The sequence below is a fragment of the Pogoniulus pusillus genome, chromosome 23 (assembly GCF_015220805.1).
Source record: "Pogoniulus pusillus isolate bPogPus1 chromosome 23, bPogPus1.pri, whole genome shotgun sequence".
Taxonomy (NCBI): Eukaryota; Metazoa; Chordata; class Aves; order Piciformes; family Lybiidae; genus Pogoniulus; species Pogoniulus pusillus.
The window spans coordinates 15,089,135-15,112,044 of record NC_087286.1 but is presented as its reverse complement, the minus strand read 5'-3'; the positions used below and the strand labels follow the sequence as shown (position 1 = coordinate 15,112,044).

Below are 22,910 nucleotides of genomic sequence, written 5' to 3'. Positions count from 1 at the left end.
TTGTAGGCCCCCTTAAGATACTGAAAGCTTTTGTCCTCTTTGGAGAAGACCAAGCCAAACAAAATTGTATCTTGTCTCTCTCTAGGAAAGCTTTATAAAATTGTTACTTTAGAAGAGTGGAAACGCTAAATTGTTCCACTGTAAGGCCAGCAAAGCAGTTTCTACAGCAGTTCTGTCTGAGGGTGATTTATGTGGCAGAAGTGTCAGGAACACGGGATGGCACAGAGCAGAGTCCCTCTCTGGCGCTGAGCTAGCTCCAGAGCTGGAAGCTGCACGACCATATCAGAGCAAAGCTGTGCCAAAGCTAATTAGTCTTGCTGAGATGCAGAGTTGATTAGCCTGCACACATGGCATGGCATCCGGTGTCTGGAACCTGTACTCATTTCCTTCCCCAGTGCTGTGCAGCGCCGTGCCAGGAAGAGCCTTCCCACAGAGCCTTGTGTTGCATGCTACACACGCACCCTTTGCTACTGAAGATGTTGCTGTTCACATGCAGGCACTTCTTCCCTGGCTGCAGTAATGCCTCTGCAGCCAGGTTCTGGAGGCACTGTTGCTCTCCTTCATCTATTTCTAGCCCACTTTCATAGGGCACTACGACGCTGCCAAAGCACACCTGAAGAGCTGACGTGAGGGGACTGTTCTCAGAAATTAATGAGTAAAAAAACCTCAAAGTTGGGCTTTTTTTTTTCTTTCTTTTTTTTTCCTCATAGGTACAAAATGAGAGTGGAAAAATTGCTCCCCTGCCACCTGCAGTTGCAACCTCAGTTTCAACAATGGCATCTGTCCTTTCTCCCTTGTATGCTGGAGACCTGCAGATGAAGCCAGCTGGCGATGGGAGCGCGAGTGGCGCCGCTAGAGCTGATCTGAGGTTCCACACTTCAGCAGAGGCCTCAGACTCTTCGGGAAAGCGCTCACAGAAGTCAGAGCAGTGGCAGCCCTCGGTGGAAGCGCTTGAAAGCAAAAGAGCATCAAAGAAGCAGGAAGAAGAGAAAAAGAGATTCCTAGCACATGAAGCTAATGAAGTTACAAAGTATGGCTCCTTTGAGGAAGAAACCACACATCCTGTTCCTGAAAAAACAGACTACCATAAAGAGACAGCATACAGCTTCCTGAGGAAGGGCAGCGTGGAGCTGTTTAGTTCTCAAGCACTTTATCAGCCTCTGGAGCAGAAGGAAATTGATGCTGGCATGCAAGGTAAATGGGAAGTCAAAGGAGGCCAGTCCTTTGAAGAAAAGATGGATTTGGAAAGTGTTAGGAAAATCAAGGCTTTGCAAAGAGCTGCAGTATATGCATGCTGTTGGCAGGGCCTCCTTCAACAAGCAGGGATGTTTCCCTACTTTTTAAGTACCTTCATTTCAAGCATTGTCAAGGCTGATTATGTTTCCTTTTCTTCACACTGCTTAAAAGTAGAGAAATACCTCTGAAATCCTGAGTTTTACAAATACAGTTTTCTCTTTGTTGTTCTTTTAATTTTCCACCCTTTAAGGATGGCTCAGGTCTTCTTCAGGTTTTCTTACTTTGAAGGGCATGATATTAGATGCTGAAGCTAAGATTTATCTTTTCCTCTTTTACCCTGACCTTCTCAAAGCTGAACAGCCAAACCTTGCTGCTGTGGGTCAAGTGTCTGCTCTTAATTGTTGCCTTCTTGGGCATGTGTGGTTTAACAACATGTGTGCCCCCAACACCCTCAGAGAAGAAAAGATCTTTATAAAGCTGTTAAATGTGCTCCTAGTGTGCTAATTATGCCTTAAGCTGTTTTACCAATAAATGAATTTCTTATTTAAATTTTGCCTGTTTCTCTTGCCCTTACTCTTTGTTCTGCTCTTACTTTGATCTGTCCATTTTTCCTGCTGCTCTGATGACAGGAGCAGCAGTTTGTGCCTTGTCCATTCAAGTCCAGAATTGGTATTAAACATTCTGCGGCTTCTCGAACTTCAGTCACCAGTGGTCAGTCTGTGTAGCAGATAGCATTCCCCGAGGCATCTTTATGCTCTAGCTCAGGCAGAAGTTTTCCTCTGGTAGGACAGCACATGATTTGAATGTTAAAAAACAGCTTTGCTGCTTCAGCGTTAGTAATGGCAAATATATTTGAGGACAGCACTAAGTCTAACCCAGCACTTCTCTTTCGAATGGGCAGACCACGCAGAGCCTACTCCTGGACTCACCAGCACATCAGCCATGAGGACAGCTTCACACACTGCAGCTGTGGCATCCTGCAGGCTGCAGGAGCTCTCGGATCAGTTGGAAGGCAAATTTTATAAGAATTCCTGTGAGGTGTTTTCTGTGGGAGAGAACAAAGCACAAACAACTGAGGACGGCCTTGATAATTCCAGCAAGACGATGTCAATTAAGGAGAGGTACTTCCATTTCACTTCATTTAAAATGATCTTTACAAATACAGATGATGGTGTAAAAAGAGGCTTTAAACCTGTCTCTGCAAAAGCTAAGCAGTGATTATTGGGCATTATTAGATGTCAAATACTAGCAGCAGAAAAATGCAGCTAATCTGCCTGACGTGCTTATAAAGCAGATGGTGGTGAATGAGAATTACTGCTCAAGAGAATGTGATAATCTGATTTTGAAAGAGCCATCTGAATAATCGAGAGGTAGTTCAGAGAATTCCAGTTGTCATGATACCTGTTCTAGTTACATTCCATAGTCAAGACACTTCCTCGGGTTCTGCTTTCAATTACAGTAGGTACAGTGGGATTCATTTCTTCATAGCCCTTTTGGTATTGGATTATGGAAGTCTCTTGTAATTAAATTCAGTACAGGGAGTCCGGGATAGGTTGTGATTGCTTCCCTCCCTACCTCAGAAGGATATGGTTGCCATTTTGACTATCAAGGACTTGCTGTAGGGATTTAATAAGGGCAATAAATTGGACAGGTTTATGGGAGCGTTAGAAATACTTTTTCCAACCCTGATCTGAAACAAAATGTTAAGTGTTCTGTGCTTGTGCAGACAGTAGGAATTCATGGCTGGAGCTCCATGAGCTCCTGTTACACTTGTAAAAGTCATTCTAATGTAGTTAAAACTTTAAGAGTATAAACTCAAGCCCAAACTATAGCAGTCTAGTGAGTAAAATTCACAATTATGTGCTTCAGGTTGACAAATAGGCCTATATTTGTTTCTTTCTACAGGGAAAGGAGAACCAATAAGTAAAAATAGCTGCTTGGTTAAAGTTTCACAGTGTAAAAGTATTCCCTCATTTGGTGAGGTGGGTGTGGTATTAGAAACTCCTAACACTTTTTCTTGGTTTAAATAAGATTTCAAAGGGTGCTGCTTTAAATGGCTGTATTTCTAGCAGGTATGCCAGTCATCCTCACTTACAGAGCATCCCCACTCCCTGTCATCCCCCTAACTTAAAGAGGTGGGGCAGGGGCAGCTGCAACAGCTCTGCAGTCTTGGTCCCCCTTCTGAAGGATGTGCTTTGTTCATTTTGCTGCTGTTTGGTTTAAAGCAGCTCACATCACATGCCCTGTCTGTAAATATGTCAGTTGTCTGGGCAGGTAAGGTTTAAGATCAGTAACTTCTAGTTTATAGGTAGGAAATTATCTGCTTTTCCTCATCCGGTGGGGAAAAAGAGGTTGAAGGGAAGGTCCAAGTATTAGCAGCTGTTTTAGTACTAAAAATGTACTAGTGCTTCAGTTGAGTTGAAGAAGCTGATATTAAAGGCTGTCAGTCACACTCCAAATCTGGAATCACTTTTGTTAGGTCTCCAAGACTGTCTGTTCAGTCCCAAAGCTGACAAGAGAGAATAACCTGCGCTCTTCCCAGGAATTTGTGTGCCCTTATTCCACAAGCATCTGCAGAGCTGGTATCAAAAGGTTTTAGCCTTCCAAAATACCACAGTAGTCTACTTCTTGGCCCAGAATTAATGAACTACAACCAGCCATTTTCTTTTGGTTCTGGTTAATGCCAAGTGTGCATAAACCTCAAAGGCCATTTCTGCTAAGAAATAACTATTAGACTTTGGATTTTTAGTTTTTTTCCTTCCCTTTTACATTCACTAACTTCATCTTCCCATCCACTGGACTTTTCTGGCTGTGTCAAACATTCTTTCACCTTGTGGAAGAACAGCTTTTTCACAGATGTAATGAAACTTGGGCAGGATGCTTGCATGCTGGTCTGGATGAAAGTGATTTTTCCACAAAGGTTTAACTACACTGAACTAATATTATCCTAGTGGAGTTGAGTGCATGCCTGGCATTTTCAGAGGTGCCTATGTGATGTGGAGGAATGAAAATCATGATTTTTCAAGGAAGGAGAAACACCTATCCTCCCTTCTTTAAACGTGACTTGGAGGTGAAGCAGCTGCAGAGGTTCATGTCTTAGAGTACTTTTGGCTGTGTTTTGTTTTGGGCAGCCAGGACCAATCCACTGATGTGTTCTATGAGTTGTGGAAAACCTTTTCTAATTGTCTTGCCTTCAGGAAAAGCAATGCCTTGGAGGACTTTGAATGGCAGTTGCATTTAACTCCCCATCATTTCGTACATTTATGGAGACCAAAGTTGCCAGAAGGCCACCCTGTCAGCTCCACTTCAGCAGTCAGCTGCATTCCACCATCACCCCTGTAAAATCCTGTGGAGAGCTCTGCCTTTCTGGTGGGCATCTTACCATCAGTATTCTTTTCTCAGGAAGAGCCCAGCCTAAACTTAATTTTCAATCTCTCTTGATGTATGGCCACCAGAGCAAGGCTTTCTTACACAGCCTGGGCCCTGCTCTAGTGAATTTATGGCACTCCTTAACAATCAGCTTCCTTTCTGTACTTACTAATCTGATATTGGCCTCCAGGATTTATTGTTTAGCTGAAGAGAACTGGTCAAGTGCAGCCAATGGAGAAGGTGTAAAAGCCAAGTCCGTGTCCAGTTTAATCTTTCTCAAGACTAACACTAGCAGCTCAGGACCTGAAATACTGGCACAGAAGAAAGATGTCTCATTCTGGACAATTTTGGCCAAGCTTCTTCCAAGGCTTTTCATAGACCATGCCTCGTTTAGGCAAAGCCACTGTTCAGATCTTCTTTCTCTTTCCCTTCAGTATTAATCCAGGGTTTTGCCTTCAGCTGCAGAAGCTTTTGCTCTGAGCCCGTTCTGCCACCTCTGTGCTGACAGTCAATTCTGTCTTGATGGCAGATGGTTCTATCTGAGTAGCAGATGACAGGAGGATGCAGAGCAAGCTGTGAAAGATGGGCAGATACGTGAAAAGCTGTTTGCTTTCAAGAAGAGTACAGCTGATTCTTTTTTTCTTCAGTTTGGGAAAGGAACTTTGGGAGCCAAAAGCAGTATGAACAGAACTGTGGAAGTGGCTAATGAATGATTATTCATTATTTATCCAAAGTGGAAAACTAGAGGTAGGCCATGAAACTAGGAGGCAGCAGGGCCTAAATCCAAGGGTTAGACCAAATAATTGCCTTATTTTTGCAGGCATCCCAGAGAATCAGGTGCTTTGAGTTAAACTGCTGAGCTGCTGGTTGTGTTCATGTGAACCAAGGCAGTATTCTTGCATCTTTATTCAGACAAGAGTCCTCCCCCACTTGTTGCTGAAAGGCCGTTCTGTGTTGATTGCTCTTTGCATTGATCAAAACAAATGCATGGCTCTAGGGTTGGCCACAGCAGTGAAGTTTTCACTGGCATGCAGCACATGCATTTTTCTCTAAGTGCTGATGTCCTCACTCAAAACACAGGCTTGTTCTCGTGCTAGAAACAAGTTCTTTCATTACCTGTACAGGTAAAGAGTAGAGGGATAATGTGAACCCATCCTTGTGACAGAGGAGGAAGCAAAGTCTCCAGAGATAGAAACATTCTTAAAATTACAGACTTTTCTCCTCCTGATGGATCAAGCTGTTTGGGGCACAGGTCTAGGGCAGACAGGGGTGACCTCATTGCTGTCTGCAACTACTTGAAGGGAGGTTGTACCCAGGTGGGGGTCAGTCTCTTCTGCCAGGCAACCAGCAACAGAACAAGGGGACATGGTCTTAAGTTGTGGAGGTATGGGCTGGATATTAGGAGGAAGTTCTTGCCAGAGAGAGTGATTGGCATTGGAATGGGCTGCCCAGGGAGGTGGTGGAGTCGCTGTCCCTGGAGGTGTTCAGTAAGACACTGGATGAGGCACTGAGTGCCATGGTCTAGTTGATTGGACAGGGCTGGGTGCTAGGTTGGCCTGGATGATCTTGGAGGTTTCTTCCAACCTGGCTGATTCTATGATTCTATATATCTAGTAAACATGTCGTTTTCTTGTCTTTCTTATCACAGCTAAGGATTTCACTTCTCTCAGTAAAATATTTCAATTAGTCTCAAACCAGCACACCCCCCAGATAGGTTCTAGTGCTAGCAAAATAAATCTGCATGCTGTCCCTAGATCCTGTCAGTGTCCCTTTGTGCTTTCAGCTTGAGGAGGCGAGATGTAGACTGGGGATGAACAAGGAATTCTTTCCAGTGGAGCAGGTTTCCCAGGGAGGTTGTGGATGCTCCAATCCCTGGATGTGTTCAAAGCCAGGTTGGATGAGGCTTTGAGCAACCTGGGCTAGTGGGAGGTGTCCCTGCCCATGGAAAGGAGTTTGGAACTGGATGATCTCGAAGGTCCCTTCCAACCTAAACCATTCTGTGAAGCTGAGCCAAGTTACTAGTTCACAGTACCACTGATTTGTGTCACAGCAGTGCCTGAGCTAAGCAAGGAGCTACTAAGTGATTCTTAAGGGCTGCCTGATAATAACTTTAGCAACTGGAGTTGTAGTGAAAGAATAACTGCAGAGTCATTCATTGTGTCTTATGAGACCTAGTTGGTGGGCACCTGTTGAAGAGACCTGTTTCTTTTTGAGCTGTAAAGAAAATTATGCTTTTAGTCTTTTTCTGTTCTTATTAACGAGTGCAGTAAAGACCCAAGGTAGGATTCATCTTACTGACTTTGGACATCTGCAGCACAAACACCCATGGCTGAACTAGTCACTCTGTGCCTTGTCAGTGGAAGGGACGGAAAAGAGCAATGATTTAACCAAGCTATGGGTATGTCTGCTTTAGGATTTTATAACTAAGTATTCCTCAACTCTATTGGCAGTTAATTAAATTCACTGGAGTGCCTGTCTCAGCTCTAGATATCTGTGTTCTGACAGATGATTCCCACTCACCATATTCAGGCATTCATTTGTGAGCTTTGTGTGTGTGTGTGAAGTGTAAGTAACTATGGTTAATGTTACAAGACTTAATTTCATGTTCTCTTGAAATGCAGCATTAGTGAAACAAAAAGGGTTGAAGGTAATGGGGACTACAGTGGCTACCTTTTGGCATTTTTTTTGTCTTCTAGGTTGGCATTGCTGAAGAAGAGTGGTGAAGAGGATTGGAAGAGCAGGCTGGGCAAAAAGCAGGAGTATGCAAAAGTGTCTGTCACAGATCGGAGTGTGCAGGTGCAAGAAGTTGAGCAGCTGTTGAAGAAGGTAACTCTCCACTTGTTTGGAAAAAACATCCTGTTTGAAATGCTTCAGCTTTTTGAAGGTGTATCCAACTAGACAGGCGTGCTTAATATCACCTGCTAGTGCCTGCTGCCCCTCTTCTTGTCAGGCTTGTTAAAAAAAACCAATATGAGAGCTATTCAAATGAAACTACCTTCACTGTCTTAGGACATGAATATTGATTCCAGCAGGTTGTGAGCCAGTGGGGGGGCCTGTAAGGCTTCTGCAATGTTTATGGATATAATGATGCAAGACTCTTCCCCCCAGTGAAACTGGCTTAAGACTTCGGTATGGATGAGACTGTAAACGTTTCATACTCCTGAAACTGTGTTGCCTCTGCTTTCTTCAAGCAGTAATTTTGGATCCTAAAACACTGAGGAAATGCAGATGTCAGAGCATCTGTGAGCCAGTTGGCTTTTGGTTCTTTTGCATGATCTCTGGTGTTTGTGAATAGTCAAAGCCATCTGAACAAGGGTTTCCTGTCTTGTTCAGTGTTAGGGAATAGAGTGGAAGATGGGTAGGAAAGGGTAGAGGAACGGAAAGTCCACAGTGGTAGCACACTCTGGCTGTGTCTGTACATGAGGAAATCACTGCCTAGCAGCAGTGGACCTGCAAAGAAAGACAGTGGCTGATGAGGAGCTGCTACCCATGCTGCACTTGCTTGTTTCCCTTTGGGCTACACTTAGTCTACTGCTGTGGCCCAACTGTCCTTAGCAGCTGTGGTGTTACACAGGAATCCTGGAGCGCGCTTCAGGACTTGGCTTCACCCAAACATTTGTGCACTCTACAGTGTGAACCAAAGTGCAGGAAGTGGAGATGACTGGGAAGTTCCAAAATGGGCTGCTGGTTCAAACCACAGCACTGACGTGGACTTGTGGCCCTTGAAGATGTCAATGTCAGTTAAAATAGGCTGTTTCCAAAGCCTTACATCTGTTGACAGTGCATTTTCACAGAGGACAAGGGAAGACAGAATTTGTGTTACAGATTTTACTAGTGATGACAAGAATCTTCAGGTCCAATTACTTCATTGATTCATGAAATGGTTGGGGTTGGAAGGGACCTTCGAGGAGACTTTGGGGGCACTTTAGAGCTGCCTTCCCCCTACCTGAAGGGAACCAACAGGAAGGCTGGAGAGGGACTTTTATAGGGGTGTCTAGAGATAGGGCAAGGGGGGATGGTTTGAAGCTGAGAGTAGGATTAGATTGGATCTTGGGAACAAGTTCTTCAGTACAAGGGTGGTCAGACTCTGGAATGGGCTGCTCAGAGTGTGGCTGCCTCCTCCCTGGAGCTGTTTAAGGCCAGAATGGATGAGGCCTTCAGCAACCCAGTCTAGCTGAGAGACATCCCTGCTCATGGCAGGGAGGTTTGGCGTAGATGATCCCTGAGGTCCCTTCCACCCTAAGCCATTCAGTGAGGCTATGAAGTAGTGCTGTTTCATCACTTCTAGTCAAAATGCTTCTGCACAGTTGCCTGCATGGTGAGATATCTCTCCAAATATGTTATAATCATTTCTATGTAAGTTAAACTGCATAAACCCCACCATTTTTTGGAAAAGCTGATGGAGCAGTCTCAAATGGGGTGAAAGAGGAACTAAGGGATTAACTGAGGGAGATACAGATGAGGTGGAAGCTGAGGTTTACTTGGAATTCTAGCATCTGTTTTGATGATTGCTGCACATAGGAGGAAAAAATTGTTGGAAGCTGTGAGGCTTCTTAAATTATTTATATGTAGGGTAAAACATCCTTGGACAATCAGAAGAATAGCTCTAACGTCAGGGGAGCAACTGTACACTGAGGAATGTCTTACAGGATAAAGAGAAAAACAAAACATTGGTGAAAGGTATTTTGGGTTTAGTATATTGGTATTCATCATCCTGGCTTGAATGGAAGACTTCCAGTTTAGGGCTGTTGTTTTTTTTATGTGTAGAAGAATTACCTAACTTGAAAAAATCTTTCCTTAGCTTCAAAACAGCAAGATTTACTGGAATGAAAATTGCTATTTTATAGTCAGCCTTTTAAGAGCCCCTGATTAATGTGATTACCAGCTGCACTGCAGTCACATTAAAGCAGTGAATGACATTTGAAATGGGCTTAATTCCTACAGCAAGTTCAGACTGCAGCTCAGCGCTAGTGTTAAAGGCTGGGGCTGAGTAGTCCATTCAGAATTACTCAGAGATGAAGTGGGTAAAAACCTTAAAGGGGGCAAGCCCTCAAAAGTGCCCTTCAGGCAAAGCAGTATTCTCTCTCTTGCTGTGGTAAAAGCTTTATCTGTTTCATACATGGCATCCACCAAGTGCTGGAGCTCTAATGGTCAGGCTTTGTTTTGAGACATTAACAAGCTGCATTTCACAGAATCACAGAAACGTCCAGGTTGGAAAAGCCCCTCAGGATCACCAAGTCCAACCTTTAACCCTACTCTCCAAGATTCACCTTAAACCACATCCCCAAGCACCACATCCAAACGACCCTTAAATACATCCAGGGTAGGTGACTCAACCACCTTCCTGGGCAGCTCATTCCAGTGCCTGAGATATTTACTCGTATTCTGTGCTGTAACCTGTGGAAAGGGAGAGGAATTACAGATGATAAAGCCATGTCTAATCAGCTTTGGGTAAGCCCAGCTCTGAGGCAGGAGTTACTTGTAGGCTTTGTTTAGAATGGTGAACTCACCTTCGCCGAGGGCTGCGGGCTTAGCAATTCCCTCCAGATGGCTGTTTTAGTGCACATTCTTGCCTTTCATCCAGAAAATAGATGGCTTGTTACTGATTAAACTTGCAGCAGAATGATTCCCCTTGTGGTTGACATGGTTTATCAATTTAATGGTGCATGAAAAGGGAGCCATAAAAATTATCAGCCTATGAAAAGTGAATCTTCTGGCTGTGCTTTTCTTGTTCTGTGTTGAGTTGTAACAGTACCGCCACTAACTTGGTAAAGCATGGAATAGCTTTGGGAAACATGAGGTTGTATGGTGGCAACTTTTTTTCATCTCTGGCTTTCTAATAGGGAAAAGTTTTGTAGAAGATTAAAAAAATCAGGTTTATTTCATTTTAAGAAATTAGAGATGAGTTATTTCCTCCCCCTTCATGTCTGACAGTCCGGTTCTTTTCTAACTCCTTTGCTTTGCTTCTGTCCTTGTCATAGGAACCTGTATATGCTTCTACTTACTCTCCTGTCATATCTGCTCTCCATAAATTTCATCCTTTTCTACCTATTAATCAGGTGAGCCAATGTCTGCACAATTCAAATGCTCCACAGTTTCAAGTAAGCACATTTTGGCAGTTGTTAGTTTTTCTTTTTAATAGGAAATTAATAATCCTCTTAACTTAGCAGCTTAGCAAATGCTGCTCTAAAGAAACAGAGTACACAGCATGGTGCCATAACACTTCACCTGCTAGTCTGAATGGTTGCTTTTCTGGCAGCTTTCTGTCTGTTAGGCTCTGTAGGTGAGGAAGTCAATGGAGGGAAGATCAGTGCATTGATTAGAGCGCTGGAAGCTTGCGAGTTGTTCACAAGGATGTATAAAAGGAGCAATATGTAACTGCACAGCAGTTAGTTGAGAAGAAGATGCTGTGTACCCTGCCTTCTCTAAATCATGCACATTTACAAGCTGAGACATAAAATGGTCAAGTTCATTGACTGTAAAAACAAGCTGCTTTTTTTTTGGAGGTGACTTTCCCGTAGTACTTTTCCTTAGTCCCTGTCTGAAGGCTTTTTGCTTTGGCGTATCCTGCTTCAATTCTCTGACTGTCCTATCTTCCTGCTTCTCTATTTTTTTTCTTCTTCCTTCCTTTAAGGTCTGTACTGCTAGCTTGAAAGAATCAAGCTCTCTGATTTCTGATGATCGTCATCCCTGGAGATGGAAGGTGAAATGCTGCATAAGCTTCATGTTTAATTGTTGCATTTGGATCTAAAATGCACGTTCCCAAAGAACCTGTGATAACAGTTAACTCTGTGTTTGCTTGGGAATAGAGTTCTGCTGTGTTCTAGTAAATGTTAGAGAAGCTTCATGTGATGTGCTCCTCAAAATCATGTCCATACCACTGCAATTCCATCATGGCACTTAGTGCCTTGCTCTAGTTGACTGGATAGGGCTGGGGGATAGGTTGGACTGGATGATCTTGGAGGTCTCTTCCAACCTGGCTGATTCTATGGTAACCAGTGTGAAGAATTTGCTTACAAAGATTTAGTAGGTTATGAAAAGCACAGACCTAAACAAGTTGTCTTTTAGAAAGACAACTTTATTGTAAGCTGTTAACGTGCAGAAGATTCACTGTAACCTGAAGTAATTTTTTGAGTGGCCAAGAGGGCCAGTGGCATCCTGGGGTGTATTAAGAAGAGTGTATCCAGCAGATCAAGGGAGGTTCTCCTTCCCCTCTACTCTGCCCTGGTGAGACCTCATCTTGACTACTGCTTTCAGTTTTGGGCTCCCTAGTTTAAGAGGGATCTGCTGGAGAGGGTCCAGCAGAGGGCTACAAGGATGTTAGAGGACTGGAGCACTGCCTGATGAGAAGAGGCTGAGGGACTTGGGGCTGTGTAGTCTGGAGAAAAGAAGACTGAGAGGATAATAAATTAATGAATGTCTATAAATATCTGAGGGCTAGGGGTCAGGACGGGGAGAGAGGGTCTGCTCACTGCTCCCTGGGACAGGACAAGGAGCAATGGATGGGAGCTGCAGCACAGGAGGTTCCACCGCAACACAAGGGGAAACTTCTTTACTGTAAGGGTCCCAGAGCACTGGCACAGGCTCCCCAGAGAGGTTGTGGAGTCTCCTCCGGAGACTTTCAAGGCCTGTCTGGATCCATTCCTCTGTGACCTGAGCTAGATTATGTGGTCCTGCTGTGGCAGGAGGGTTGGAGTCAATGATCTCTTTAGGTCCCTTTCAGCCCCTGACATCCTGTGAGCCTATGTAATTATTCTCACTGGGTACAATTTAACTCTTAACCCTCTCATCAGTAAAAACATTGAGCTCATTTAATCTGAGCTAGTTTTCTTTCTCTTTATGTTTAATCTTCCAAAAATACTTTAGCTCTTCTCTGAAACCTTTCCAAACTGTCATCATCCTGGATAGAAGTGTAGCAGCTTTTGCAGTACAAGTTCTGCCACTTTGCTCTGGAGAGACCTCACCTGGAGTAGTGTCCTGCTCTGGAGCCCTCAGGACAAGGAGGGATATGGACCTGATGGAGCAGGTCCATAGGAGGGTGACAAAGATGATCAGGGGGCTGGAGCACCTCTGCTGTGAGGAGAGGCTGAGGGAGCTGGGGGTGTTCAGCCTGGAGAAGAGAAGGCTCCATAGAGACCTAATAGCATCCTTCCAGTAGCTGAAGGGGGCTACAAGAAGGCTGCAAAGGGACTGCTTGCTAAGGCCTGAAGGAATAGGCTGAGGAGCAATGGTTTGAGCTTACAGAAGAGCAGCTTTAGGTAGAATGTCAGGAACAAGTTCTTTAGCATGAGAGTGGTGGAACACTAGAATAGATTGCTCAGGGAGGTGCTTGAGGCCCCATCCCTGGACGTGATGGAGGGTTGGGCTTGCAAGGCTTTGAGCAACCTGCTCTAGTGAAGGACATCCCTGCTTGCTGTGGGGGTGTTGGTCTGGATGACCTGTGGAGGTCCCTTCCAGCTCAGACCATTCTAGGATTATCTGTTCAGAACAACTGTACCATGAGAATGTTTCTCATCTTTTTCACATCTTCTGAACTGATTGGTTTTAACTTGTTCCTTTTTACAAGTAACACTGCTCTTAAGCACTTTGTTAACCAGCTATTTCTGATTAAAAAAAGGTTTTCTATGTGATTATTTCGTTACCTTCATCACTCTTCTGTGTGTTGGTGTCATCCCAAGAGGCTCTTCAGCAGAATTGTGTCTTTATTCCATGTGCATGAAAACATTTTGATCTAAGTTGAGATGAATCAGATCCCTTTATGGCTCTTTTCTCTTCAGAAGTAATTTCCCAGTCAGTTAACTAGTTTGCAGCCTGAAAGCTGCACTGATGTTTTTCTATTGCTCAAGAAAACTCAGAATGTCACCTGTGATTAAGTCAAATATATTACAGAAATCAGAAGTAACTGTGTTAAGATACTTAATCATACCTGATCTCATCAAACTTACCATTTTGATTAAACCTGTTTTCCATAATGCCATGTGGAATGGCATTAATTATGTGCCTGTGCTTTAATTCCTCATTGATTGTCTTACAGCAGTCTTTGCCTGAGCATCTGGAACAGCACACAGTTTGTGTGACCTGCACCTACACATTTTACTCTTAACTTCTTCTAAATATTGTCCCCCCCTGAGCCTTAGCAGTGCTGTACATCTCCCCTCCTATACATTTTCCCATTGTAAAGGCTTTTTTTGTAATTCATTGCTTGTGCTTGAGGCATCTCCTCTTTCAGTTGTTTCATGCTGGTGGATGCCAATTCTTCTGAGGCTTTTTCTGTTTCACTTTGTGTTAGGGATTTATCCTTTGTCTGAAGCAAGAGATATCAATGAACCCACAGCTATGTTTTTCCTAATGAATGAGAGTATTTCCTTGGCTGTAACCACCTCTGTTTTTGTGGTTTAATGAAAAAAAAATGCATTGGAGCTGTTGTCTTCCCAAGCATTTGTTTGGTCTTGATACTCAAATTCTTGTTTGGGTTTTTTATTGGGCCCTTTAACTCCTCTTATCAAAATTATTGCAATTGGAAGTAAACTTTGCACTTTATAGCTTGTCAGGTTTGCTTTCCTTGCCATATTGTCTCCCAACCAGCATGTGCTTTGAGCAACTCAGTTCTTCATAAGTGCTGCCATTTGGCAACTGTGAAAGCTTTCTAAGCCATTCCCAATTACCAGGTGTATGTTTTCTAGAAGTTCTTTTGGCAGTTCCATTGACTAATGTTAGTTTTCCAGCTGTAGAAAACTTATTCTTTCTCTTAATCATCACACAGAGATAGTTTTGGGTTTCACCAGAATTGTTAGGGCAAATTAAATGGGTTAGGGGTTGTTTGGTGTTTATCAGTTTGTCCTTTAGTTCATTAATAGATGAAGGTGGAGTCTCCAAGCATGAGGAAGAGGTTAATAAGGGAATGCTCCAAGTTTTGTAACATATGCATCCAGTCTGATTGATTTTTATTAGTTTTTTAGGAACTCAAGAGATGTTTTACCTAACAGAGCAGCTTGAAAGCTTTCACATGAAGAAAATGCCTGTTTCTGCTGTTAGACAGCTGCTCTCTTCTGACTTTTGACACAGCTCCAGAATTGCTCAAAAGCTTTCACAGACTGCATCAGGTTGGAAGGGACCCTCAAAGGTCATCCTGTCCAACCTCCCTGCAGTCAGCAGGAACACTTCAAAATAGATCAGGCGGCCCAGGGCCACATCCAGTCTGATCTTGAATGTCTCCAGGAATAGGACCTCAAACACATCTCTGGGCAGCCTGCCCCAGTGTTTCACCACTCTCACTGTAAAGAACTTCTTCCTTTGTCTACCATCCTATCACTACAAACCCTTCTAAACAGTTCTTCCCCTGACTTCATGTAGGTCCCCTTCAGATAGTGGAATGTAGCTCTAGTGTCTCCCCATAGCAGTTTGTGTGTAGTGATTAACAAACACACCTTGGAGGTCTGTGTCTTCAGAGTTTCCAGGGTGTCTGCAGAGTTTGGGCCTTCAGGTTTTTGCTGGAGACAGAGTTCAAAATTAATCTTCCTGTCACTTAAAGAGATATCAAAGAACCCATCTGACTCTGCTTCTTCCTGCCTCTCCCTCACTTCCCCTCACACTGTAATGAAAGTCAGCATCCTCACTACCTTAAAACTATTTGGTCTGCCTATGAAATTCACTTCAGTTTCATTAGGTCTTTATTAGTTTCCTGCTAAGATCTCCCTCTGTATGTTGCTGTGGGTTTTTTCTGGTTCCTCCTGGAGGTGACTGTGCTCACGCTGCGGTGGGTAGTGAACAGAGATTATTTCCAGTGGTTCTCTTTAAAGCATTTGGGGCTGTCACAGTTTGAGGAGGTGATGCTGAATAGACCTGCATCTTCTTATTTCTATTGAATCTCAGAGTTCTAGGGGAAAATCTGAGGGGTTTATCTTGATTATTGTGACTTGCAGTCACAGTGCCTGGCTGCCCAGCTATCTGTCCTAATAAACTGAGAGCAAGCCTTACTGCAGGAGGCTGCAGAGATACATGGAGCTTGAAGGGGGAGTGAGGGCTCTCATGTCTTAATCCCTGTACAAGCCGCTGCATGGTTTGTCTTTTACTCTTCTGGCTGGTGGATTCTGCTCCTGGTAGATGCTAAAAGCTGTGAAATCTGTTTCAGTATGTCCCCTGCAGTCACAATAGTTGCTATACAAAGTGACTGATTTCTTTAATCTCTTTAATGTTGAGAAAATAATTAGGCTATCTGGGTTTATATCTCTTCTTTGTGTCTTGAAAGGAGAAGAGTGTTTATGTTCACAGGCTTTGGCATACTGTTCCATTTCCTCCCATGGCTGTATGAGCTAGAGGTGTGATAAAGCTTTGGATTTTCGTGTGCTTTGTCAATTCTAGCAGCTAGATTGTGAAGGAAAATGCCAAATAGGAAAACAACTTGGAAGTAATTGTAGAGTCACCAGTCCTGTGCATTAAAAAGTACTTTCCTAGTGGATGTCTCTACACTATAATCACTGAAATGTAGCTCCTTTTGTTGAAGGGCATGGAAACAATATTTCCTTGGCCTGACCTAGCTGCAGCAGAGCATGTAGCTGCAGCAGAGTATGTAAATTCAGTTTCTTTCCTCTTTAATGTACCATCATCAATCCTTTCTGTTAGGCAGTGCTCCTAGCTGCTTCTAGACACTCAAGCTGTTGGTTGCTACCCTTTAAGCCAAGCACAAAAAGCTGAGTGACCTTAAAAAAAGTTCCAAATAAAAATAAATAAGAGATGCTTAATGCTCACAGTCATTGGAAAAACATTCAGTAGAGCAAGCTGGCATGGGAACTGAAGTGAGCAGCCTCTGGAGGGAAAAGGCTGCTAATCCTGCTTGGAGAGTTGAGTTGCTGTAAGAGAGTGATTCAGAACTCCCCAGCTGAAGTTGTATTTCTTCCTTGTTATTCCCTGTGCCACCTGCAGAATTGCACACTTGAAAACAACTCTGAAAGTCCATTTGGTGACCTCACTAGTGTAGCAAGTCATGCTTCAAAAGAACAAGCTCTGGGAAGTGACAGAATAAGCAGTTTGCTTGGCTGAGTCCATTTCTTGAAACTAGCAGACATTTGCCTTGGCTGCTCATTTCAAGAGGAGGTTAAAAAACATAGACCAAATCCTGATGTTCACTTTATAACGGGGCAGCAAGACTATGAAGCTTCTCAGGGTCAGGCTCATTAAGCTGTATGTGTGACTTCAGTATCTCGTTCCCCTCTTCTCTTCCCTCTGCAGCTGGCAGTCGAAATATTCAGCCAGTCTCTTCCTAGACCCTGGTTGGTTAATCTATCCTTAAACATCTCTTTCTCTCTCTTTCCCCCAAAAAAGCAGAGAATGGCAGATAACCAAGAGAGTCAAATGACCATTGAAGAAAGGAAACACCTGATCACAGCTCGAGAAGAAGCCTGGAAGTCCAAGGGTAAAGGAGCAGCCAATGACTCCACACAGTTCACTGTTGCTGGCCGAATGGTAAAAAAAGGTCAGTGATGAAATGATCCCAATATAAATAAGTGACTGCTTATCTGTCTAGTCAAAATAAAGCCAAGCTAAAGCTATGCAGAAACAGTATCCACGTTTAGCAAGAGGAGGACTGTTTATCTTCCACTGAATATCATGTCATGAGGCTGTTAACTCCAGCTTCTTGTGGCCACTGCTATTGATCCATTTTGTTCTGCACTGTTGCACTACCATGCAGTTAGTACTGGGCTCTGTCTCACTGGTGGTAGTCAATCACTCAAACAGTCTTTGTTTTGGTTTTGCTTCTAATACAACCCAGAGGTCACAGTTGGGTTATTCACTCTTATTTATTTCTTCCTTTGAAAAGCCAGATGGCTGCTAGAGAAAAGTTGTGAAATCTAGTTGTTGCTGTTGCTGGCACTTCTCTCACTCCTAGCATCCCTGGGAATATTTAGCAAACACATGTTTTTTTATGGATGTTGGTTTGGACAACAAAACAACTTGTTGTGTTTGGGTGAAAAAATCACTGAAGCCATTTCTGTGCAGAATCAGGGAGTAGAAGAGACAGGCAGTGTTTATGTCATTGGGGATCTCTTGAATTCAGTCGCTATTTCCAGATGCTGTCATTCTTCTGAAGGGGAGTCTCTGAAGGCTGTAATATGGTGGAAACAGAGCTGGGCATACAGTGAGCCTGCCCAGAGTGGTTGTGGTTGTCCCTTCCCTGGAGGTGTTCGAGGCCAGATTGGATGAGGCTTTGAGCAACCAAGTCAGAGTCACAGAATCAGCCAGGTTGGAAGAGACCTCCAAGATCATCCAGTCCAACCTAGCACCCAGCCCTAGCCAGTCAACTAGACCATGGCACTAAGTGCCTCAGTCAGGCTTTGCTTGAACACCTCCAGAGATGGTGACTCCACCACCTCCCTGGGCAGCCCATTCCAATGGCAAATGACTCTCTCTGGGAAGAACTTCCTCCTAAAGTCCAGCTGATACTTCCCCCAGCACAACTTGAGACTGTGTCTAGTTGAGAGGCATCCCTGCCTGTGGCAAGGGGGTTGGAGTAAATGATGTCTGAGGTCACTTCCAACCTAAGCCATTCTTCTTTGGGAAGCAGGCACCTAAACTGATCTCTTGTGGTTAATGAAGACAAACCTTTGCTTTGTTACATGAACTTTTGTTCCAATGAACCTTGAGTTAAATGACAACCTCCAACAAAAATCATTGTGAGATGGGAGCATTATTGCCCCATTGGGGAAGTGCATTTGCAATCCAAACTACATTTTGTTGGCCTAAAAACAGATACATGGTATTAGGAATTCCAGATATTAGTGATATATTTGAGCTGCTGCTTACATTGATTTGCTGCTAGAAGCACCAGTGGCCAATGTTGAACCTATTTTGGAGGCTTGCCATTAAAAAAGTTAAGTTGTCCACAGCCTGCTTTTTGAGATTCATGCTCCACCAAATAGATTGATCTTTGGGAAGGAATAGAAAATTATAATATTTGCTCTTTTTAATGGAAAAAAATACCTTGAAAGGATCTTTTCATGTGCTGCAGTCATTCTTTTAGAGAAGCAAGGTAACCCAGTGCCAGTGGCATCAACAAAAGTAGCCCAAGTGGGATTTTATTCAGATGTGTGCTATTTTTATTACCTAAAAGGATAAATTATCATTATGAGTTTTAAATTGAAGAGCTGATGAGAAAGCAATGCAAAATTAAAACCCTGTTATATAGATGTGCACAGATGCTGTGTTTTAATTGCTTCTTAGGGCTGAAAATGTTTCACTCTTAATTGGAAGGTGATCGTTTCCTAGCAGGTGAAGCAGTTCTCAGTGTGGTCTTGTGGATTAAGTCCTGGGAGAGCTGATTAAGAGATGTGTCCTCTCAAACACATCTTGATGAAGGCTTTACCAGCTGACTTAAAACCTGCTGGAATTTTGAGTATCTTGGGTCACAGGGGAGAAACACCTGTTTGTGGAAAAGCTATTTGATTATATTCCAAATCTGTCTTGGTATTTGGTGGTTGTGACTTGCTAGGTGTTGGAGTAAAGACAGTGGAAATGTGGTGCACAGTCTTTAATCCCATCAAGATAACTGAAGGTGGCTCAGTAATTGGTAAGTTAAGTGGGAGACAGCTAAGTGTTCCCATTTACTGAAGACTTAGGCAGCAAGAGGTAACAGACACAATTCTTTGCCTCACCAAGTGAAAACCATGGAACCTGTAGAGCATCATTTCTGTTATTGGAGCAACATGGATCCACAGGATGAAAAATGAAACAAAAATCATCTGATTTTATCTACTGGGTCCAGAATTAATTGCTTTTAGTTACTGAAAAGAAGGGAGAAGTGTACAACCAAAGGAGGGAGTAGTTTTTTATGTGGTGGGGACTCAGACTTCCATTTCCACTTCCATTAAAAACACAAGAGCCCAAGCATTACTGCTTAATGCAGGGGCAGCACTCACAGGTCAGCTGCATCCTGCTCTCTGTATTAATAGAGATGGGCTTAAATGAAAAAAGGAGTGAGGGGGTGGCTGTGGTGATGGTGGTGAGGGTTCCCAGCCAGGGTGATTTCCCTGCTACCCATATCTTTCTGTTCAGAACACTTGCATGTTTTTAAACTGTGGCTTGTGGTTGAACTGGATTTGAGAATGCAGACCAAGGCAACTTGAAAACAAGCAAAAGGAGTGAGTTCAAAAGAAAGGCTGTATCTTGTGTGAGGCTGCTTACAGACACTTGGAACTGACTTTTTCCTTGTGAATGAGACACTTCCTGCTGTTCTGAGGAGCAGGCAGGGCAGTGTGTTCTGCCATCTCTTAATATAAGAGTTGTGGAGGCTGGGGAAGTGTGAGGCACCATAAGATGTAGCCAGGCTCATCTGCTTTCCCTAAATAGCTTCCCCTGTCATCACTCCTGGACACGTGGGCTGACCTGGGACTGCATTTCCTGTGTTCTCTGTTCTTTGCAGGCCTGGCTTCTCCAAGTGCCCTCACACCAGTAGCATCCCCCTTCAGTAACCGGCACAAGCCTACCACTCCAGTTACAAAGCCCTTGGAAGGTGAGGAATAAAAATGAATTAAATACATTCAGGTTTCTTGACATCCTGACAATTAACAAGTTTTACTTTATGGGTTTTTGTGCTTAGAAATTGAAGCCAGGCCTGATATGCACTTGGAATCAGATATGAAGCTGGACAAGCTGGAGTCGTTCTTGGGAAGGCTGAATAACAAAGGTTGGTAATTCCCACAGGTGGCCATCTGCACACTCTGCCAGCTCAGTGAATCCCTTCAGGTACCTCCTAGCTGAAGCAGCTGGTAACAGAAGCCAAATGTTTCTTTGTTCAGACTGCACTCAATCACACAGCTTACTTTTGTGGTTCCATCTTTGCTAAACTGGAACAAAAAAGCCTTATGCTATTGTGTTGGAAATGTGCAACAACATAAATCACAAATGCCAAAACCACTTTCATCTTTCTCTGATGTGGAGATTCTTCTTGAGAGCAAAATTTCTCAAAAGCAGCCAGCCAGTTTGAACCATATTGCCATAGCCAGTGAAACAGCTCTGCATGCAGTTTAACCTCATTAAATCAAGATAGGTCACTAAGCCACCCACAAGCACAGTTCAGGCATCTCCGTACTTCCTTGTAGAGCATGTTCACAGAATCACAGAGTTACTGAGGCTGGAACAGAAGCCTGAGATCAAGTCCAGCCTATGGCCTAACACCACCACAATGACCAGACCATGTCATTAAGTGCCGCCTCCAGTCTTTCCTTAAACACCTCCAGAGACAGTGACTCCACTACCTCCCTGGGCAGCCCATTCCAGTGTCTAATTACCCTTTCCGTGAGGAAGTGCTTCCTAACATCTAACCTAACCCTCCCCTAGCACAGCTTCAGGCCATGCCCTCTCATCTTGTCACAAGTTGCCTGGGAGAAGAGCCTGACCTCCACCTATGAAGCTCTGGTGTTTCCATCTCATATGTCTGTCCTCTGTTTGTAAGGCCAAAATCATGCTGTAATTCATAGTGTGTCAAATGCCAGGAGCAAACATAGTCACATTTCAGCAGAGAAGGAGGCTGGGAGAAGTAACTCTTCCACTAGTGGTTCTAGTAGATCTTTTCAAAGGAAGGCTGGAGGCAGGATGGAATGTGCAAGACATTAAAATGTTTATATTACCCTACCAAAACAACTCTTTCAGGCCAGATTTCCCAACCATTTTGTAACAAAGATTATTGCACCAGTAGCAATTACAGTGCTCCACTTTTACCATTCTTTGCCAACAGGTTTTACTACTCTTTCCTTACATTCCATTAACTAAAAAAGAACAACAACAGAACAAACCAAACACAACCAAACAAACAACAACCAACCAAAAAAACCCAAAAAAACAACCCAAACAAAACCCACTGACCAAAACCAAACCAAAAATGGCCAAACCAAAAACTGCTACCCCAAAAGAGCCACCTCAGTAGCTACCAAGCAAGCCATCTTTACTTGTTCTAGAGTTAGAAACACTAGTTTGATGTGTTTGTTTTATTGGGTGAGGTATCTTTTTCCTGCAGTTGCTGGGATGCAAGAGACAGTGCTGACAGTTACAGGAAGGTCTGTGAAGGAGGTGATGAAGCTGGATGATGACGAAACCTTCTCCAAATTTTATCGCCATGTGGATTTCCCTTCCTCTAGAGTGCCTTTGGACCTTGATGAGGACTTTGATGCCATCTTTGATCCTTGTGCACCAAAGTAAGAACTGTTAGGCTGGTTTTGACTTTTTTTCCTCATCATTATAAATCACAGAAACATGCAGGTTGGCAAAGCCCCTCAGGATCACCAAGTCCAACCTAGAACCCTACTCTACAAGATTCACCTTAAACCATATCCCTAAACACCACACCCAAATGACCCTTAAACACATCCAGGGTGGGTGATTCCACCACTTCCCTGGGCAGCTCATTCCACTGCCTGAGCACTCCCTAAGAAAAACCTTTTCCTAATGTCTAATCTAAACCTCCCCAGCCTCAGCTTGAGGCTATTCCCCCTTGTTCTGTCTCCAATTACCTGCCAGAAGAGCCCAGCAGTAGCCTCTCCACAATGTCCCTTCAGGTAGTTGTAGACAGCAATGAGGTGTCCCCTCAGCCTCCTCTTTTTCAAACCACCTCCAGCTCCCTCAATTGCTCCTCATAAGATTTATTCTTTAGGCCTTTCCCCAGTTTTGTTGCACTCCTCTGGACCTGCTTCAGCACCTCCACATCTTTCCTGTATTGCAGTGCCCAAATGCAGACATAGGGGTGGTGGTCAAAATACCCATCTCAAAGTCCTCTTAGGGATGTCTTAGTACTGGGAGATGTCTTTTCTTCTACATATTCTTGTAAATCAAGGCACTGACCCTGCTTTGCTAGCAAATGCCACAGCCAAGATCAAAGCAAATCTCTTGTCCTTAGCTGATTCCAGCTGGGAAACTTTCCTGATTGTTGTAAACACGATTTGGGTTTTTCAGGTTAATATCTTCTGTAGCAGAGCACAAACGAGCAGTTAGGCCTACACGCAGGGTCCAGTCCTCCAGAAACCCCCTGAAGATGCTGGCAGCAAGAGATGACATCCTTCATGAATACACTGAACAGAGGCTGAACGTTGCCTTCATGGAGTCGAAGCGAATGAAAGTAGAGAAAAGTAAGCTAACAGCATCTTTTTTTTTTCCACAAGAGACTATTTTAATTAAGAGCAAAGCAACACCAAGCCCCAAACCCCACAGCTGAAGGAACAGAATATACTCTGAGAGGCAGTAATTTCAGTTATGAGGCTTGGATGTAGCCTGTCTGGGAGGTCTGGGGTGAAGGGCATGTGTGACTTCAGGGAAAGCTA

General features: G+C 43.7%; 1 protein-coding gene across 11 annotated transcripts in view; it reads left to right on the top strand.

Annotated features, from left to right (window-relative positions):
• The window catches only part of SVIL (supervillin), a 109,439-nt gene that overhangs the window by 66,960 nt on the left and 19,569 nt on the right, over positions 1 to 22,910 (top strand). For 6 of the 11 annotated variants that reach the window (XM_064162650.1, XM_064162646.1, XM_064162644.1 and 3 more), the window contains 10 exons: positions 711 to 1,194; positions 2,138 to 2,357; positions 7,302 to 7,431; positions 10,587 to 10,664; positions 11,240 to 11,308; positions 16,927 to 17,077; positions 20,021 to 20,110; positions 20,198 to 20,284; positions 21,614 to 21,791; positions 22,546 to 22,718. In XM_064162650.1, the coding sequence (XP_064018720.1) occupies positions 711 to 1,194; positions 2,138 to 2,357; positions 7,302 to 7,431; positions 10,587 to 10,664; positions 11,240 to 11,308; positions 16,927 to 17,077; positions 20,021 to 20,110; positions 20,198 to 20,284; positions 21,614 to 21,791; positions 22,546 to 22,718 (1,660 nt within the window). The remainder of the gene's footprint in view (positions 1 to 710; positions 1,195 to 2,137; positions 2,358 to 7,301; positions 7,432 to 10,586; positions 10,665 to 11,239; positions 11,309 to 16,926; positions 17,078 to 20,020; positions 20,111 to 20,197; positions 20,285 to 21,613; positions 21,792 to 22,545; positions 22,719 to 22,910) is intronic. The other 5 variants (XM_064162645.1, XM_064162652.1, XM_064162642.1 and 2 more) reach the window with 4 other exon arrangements.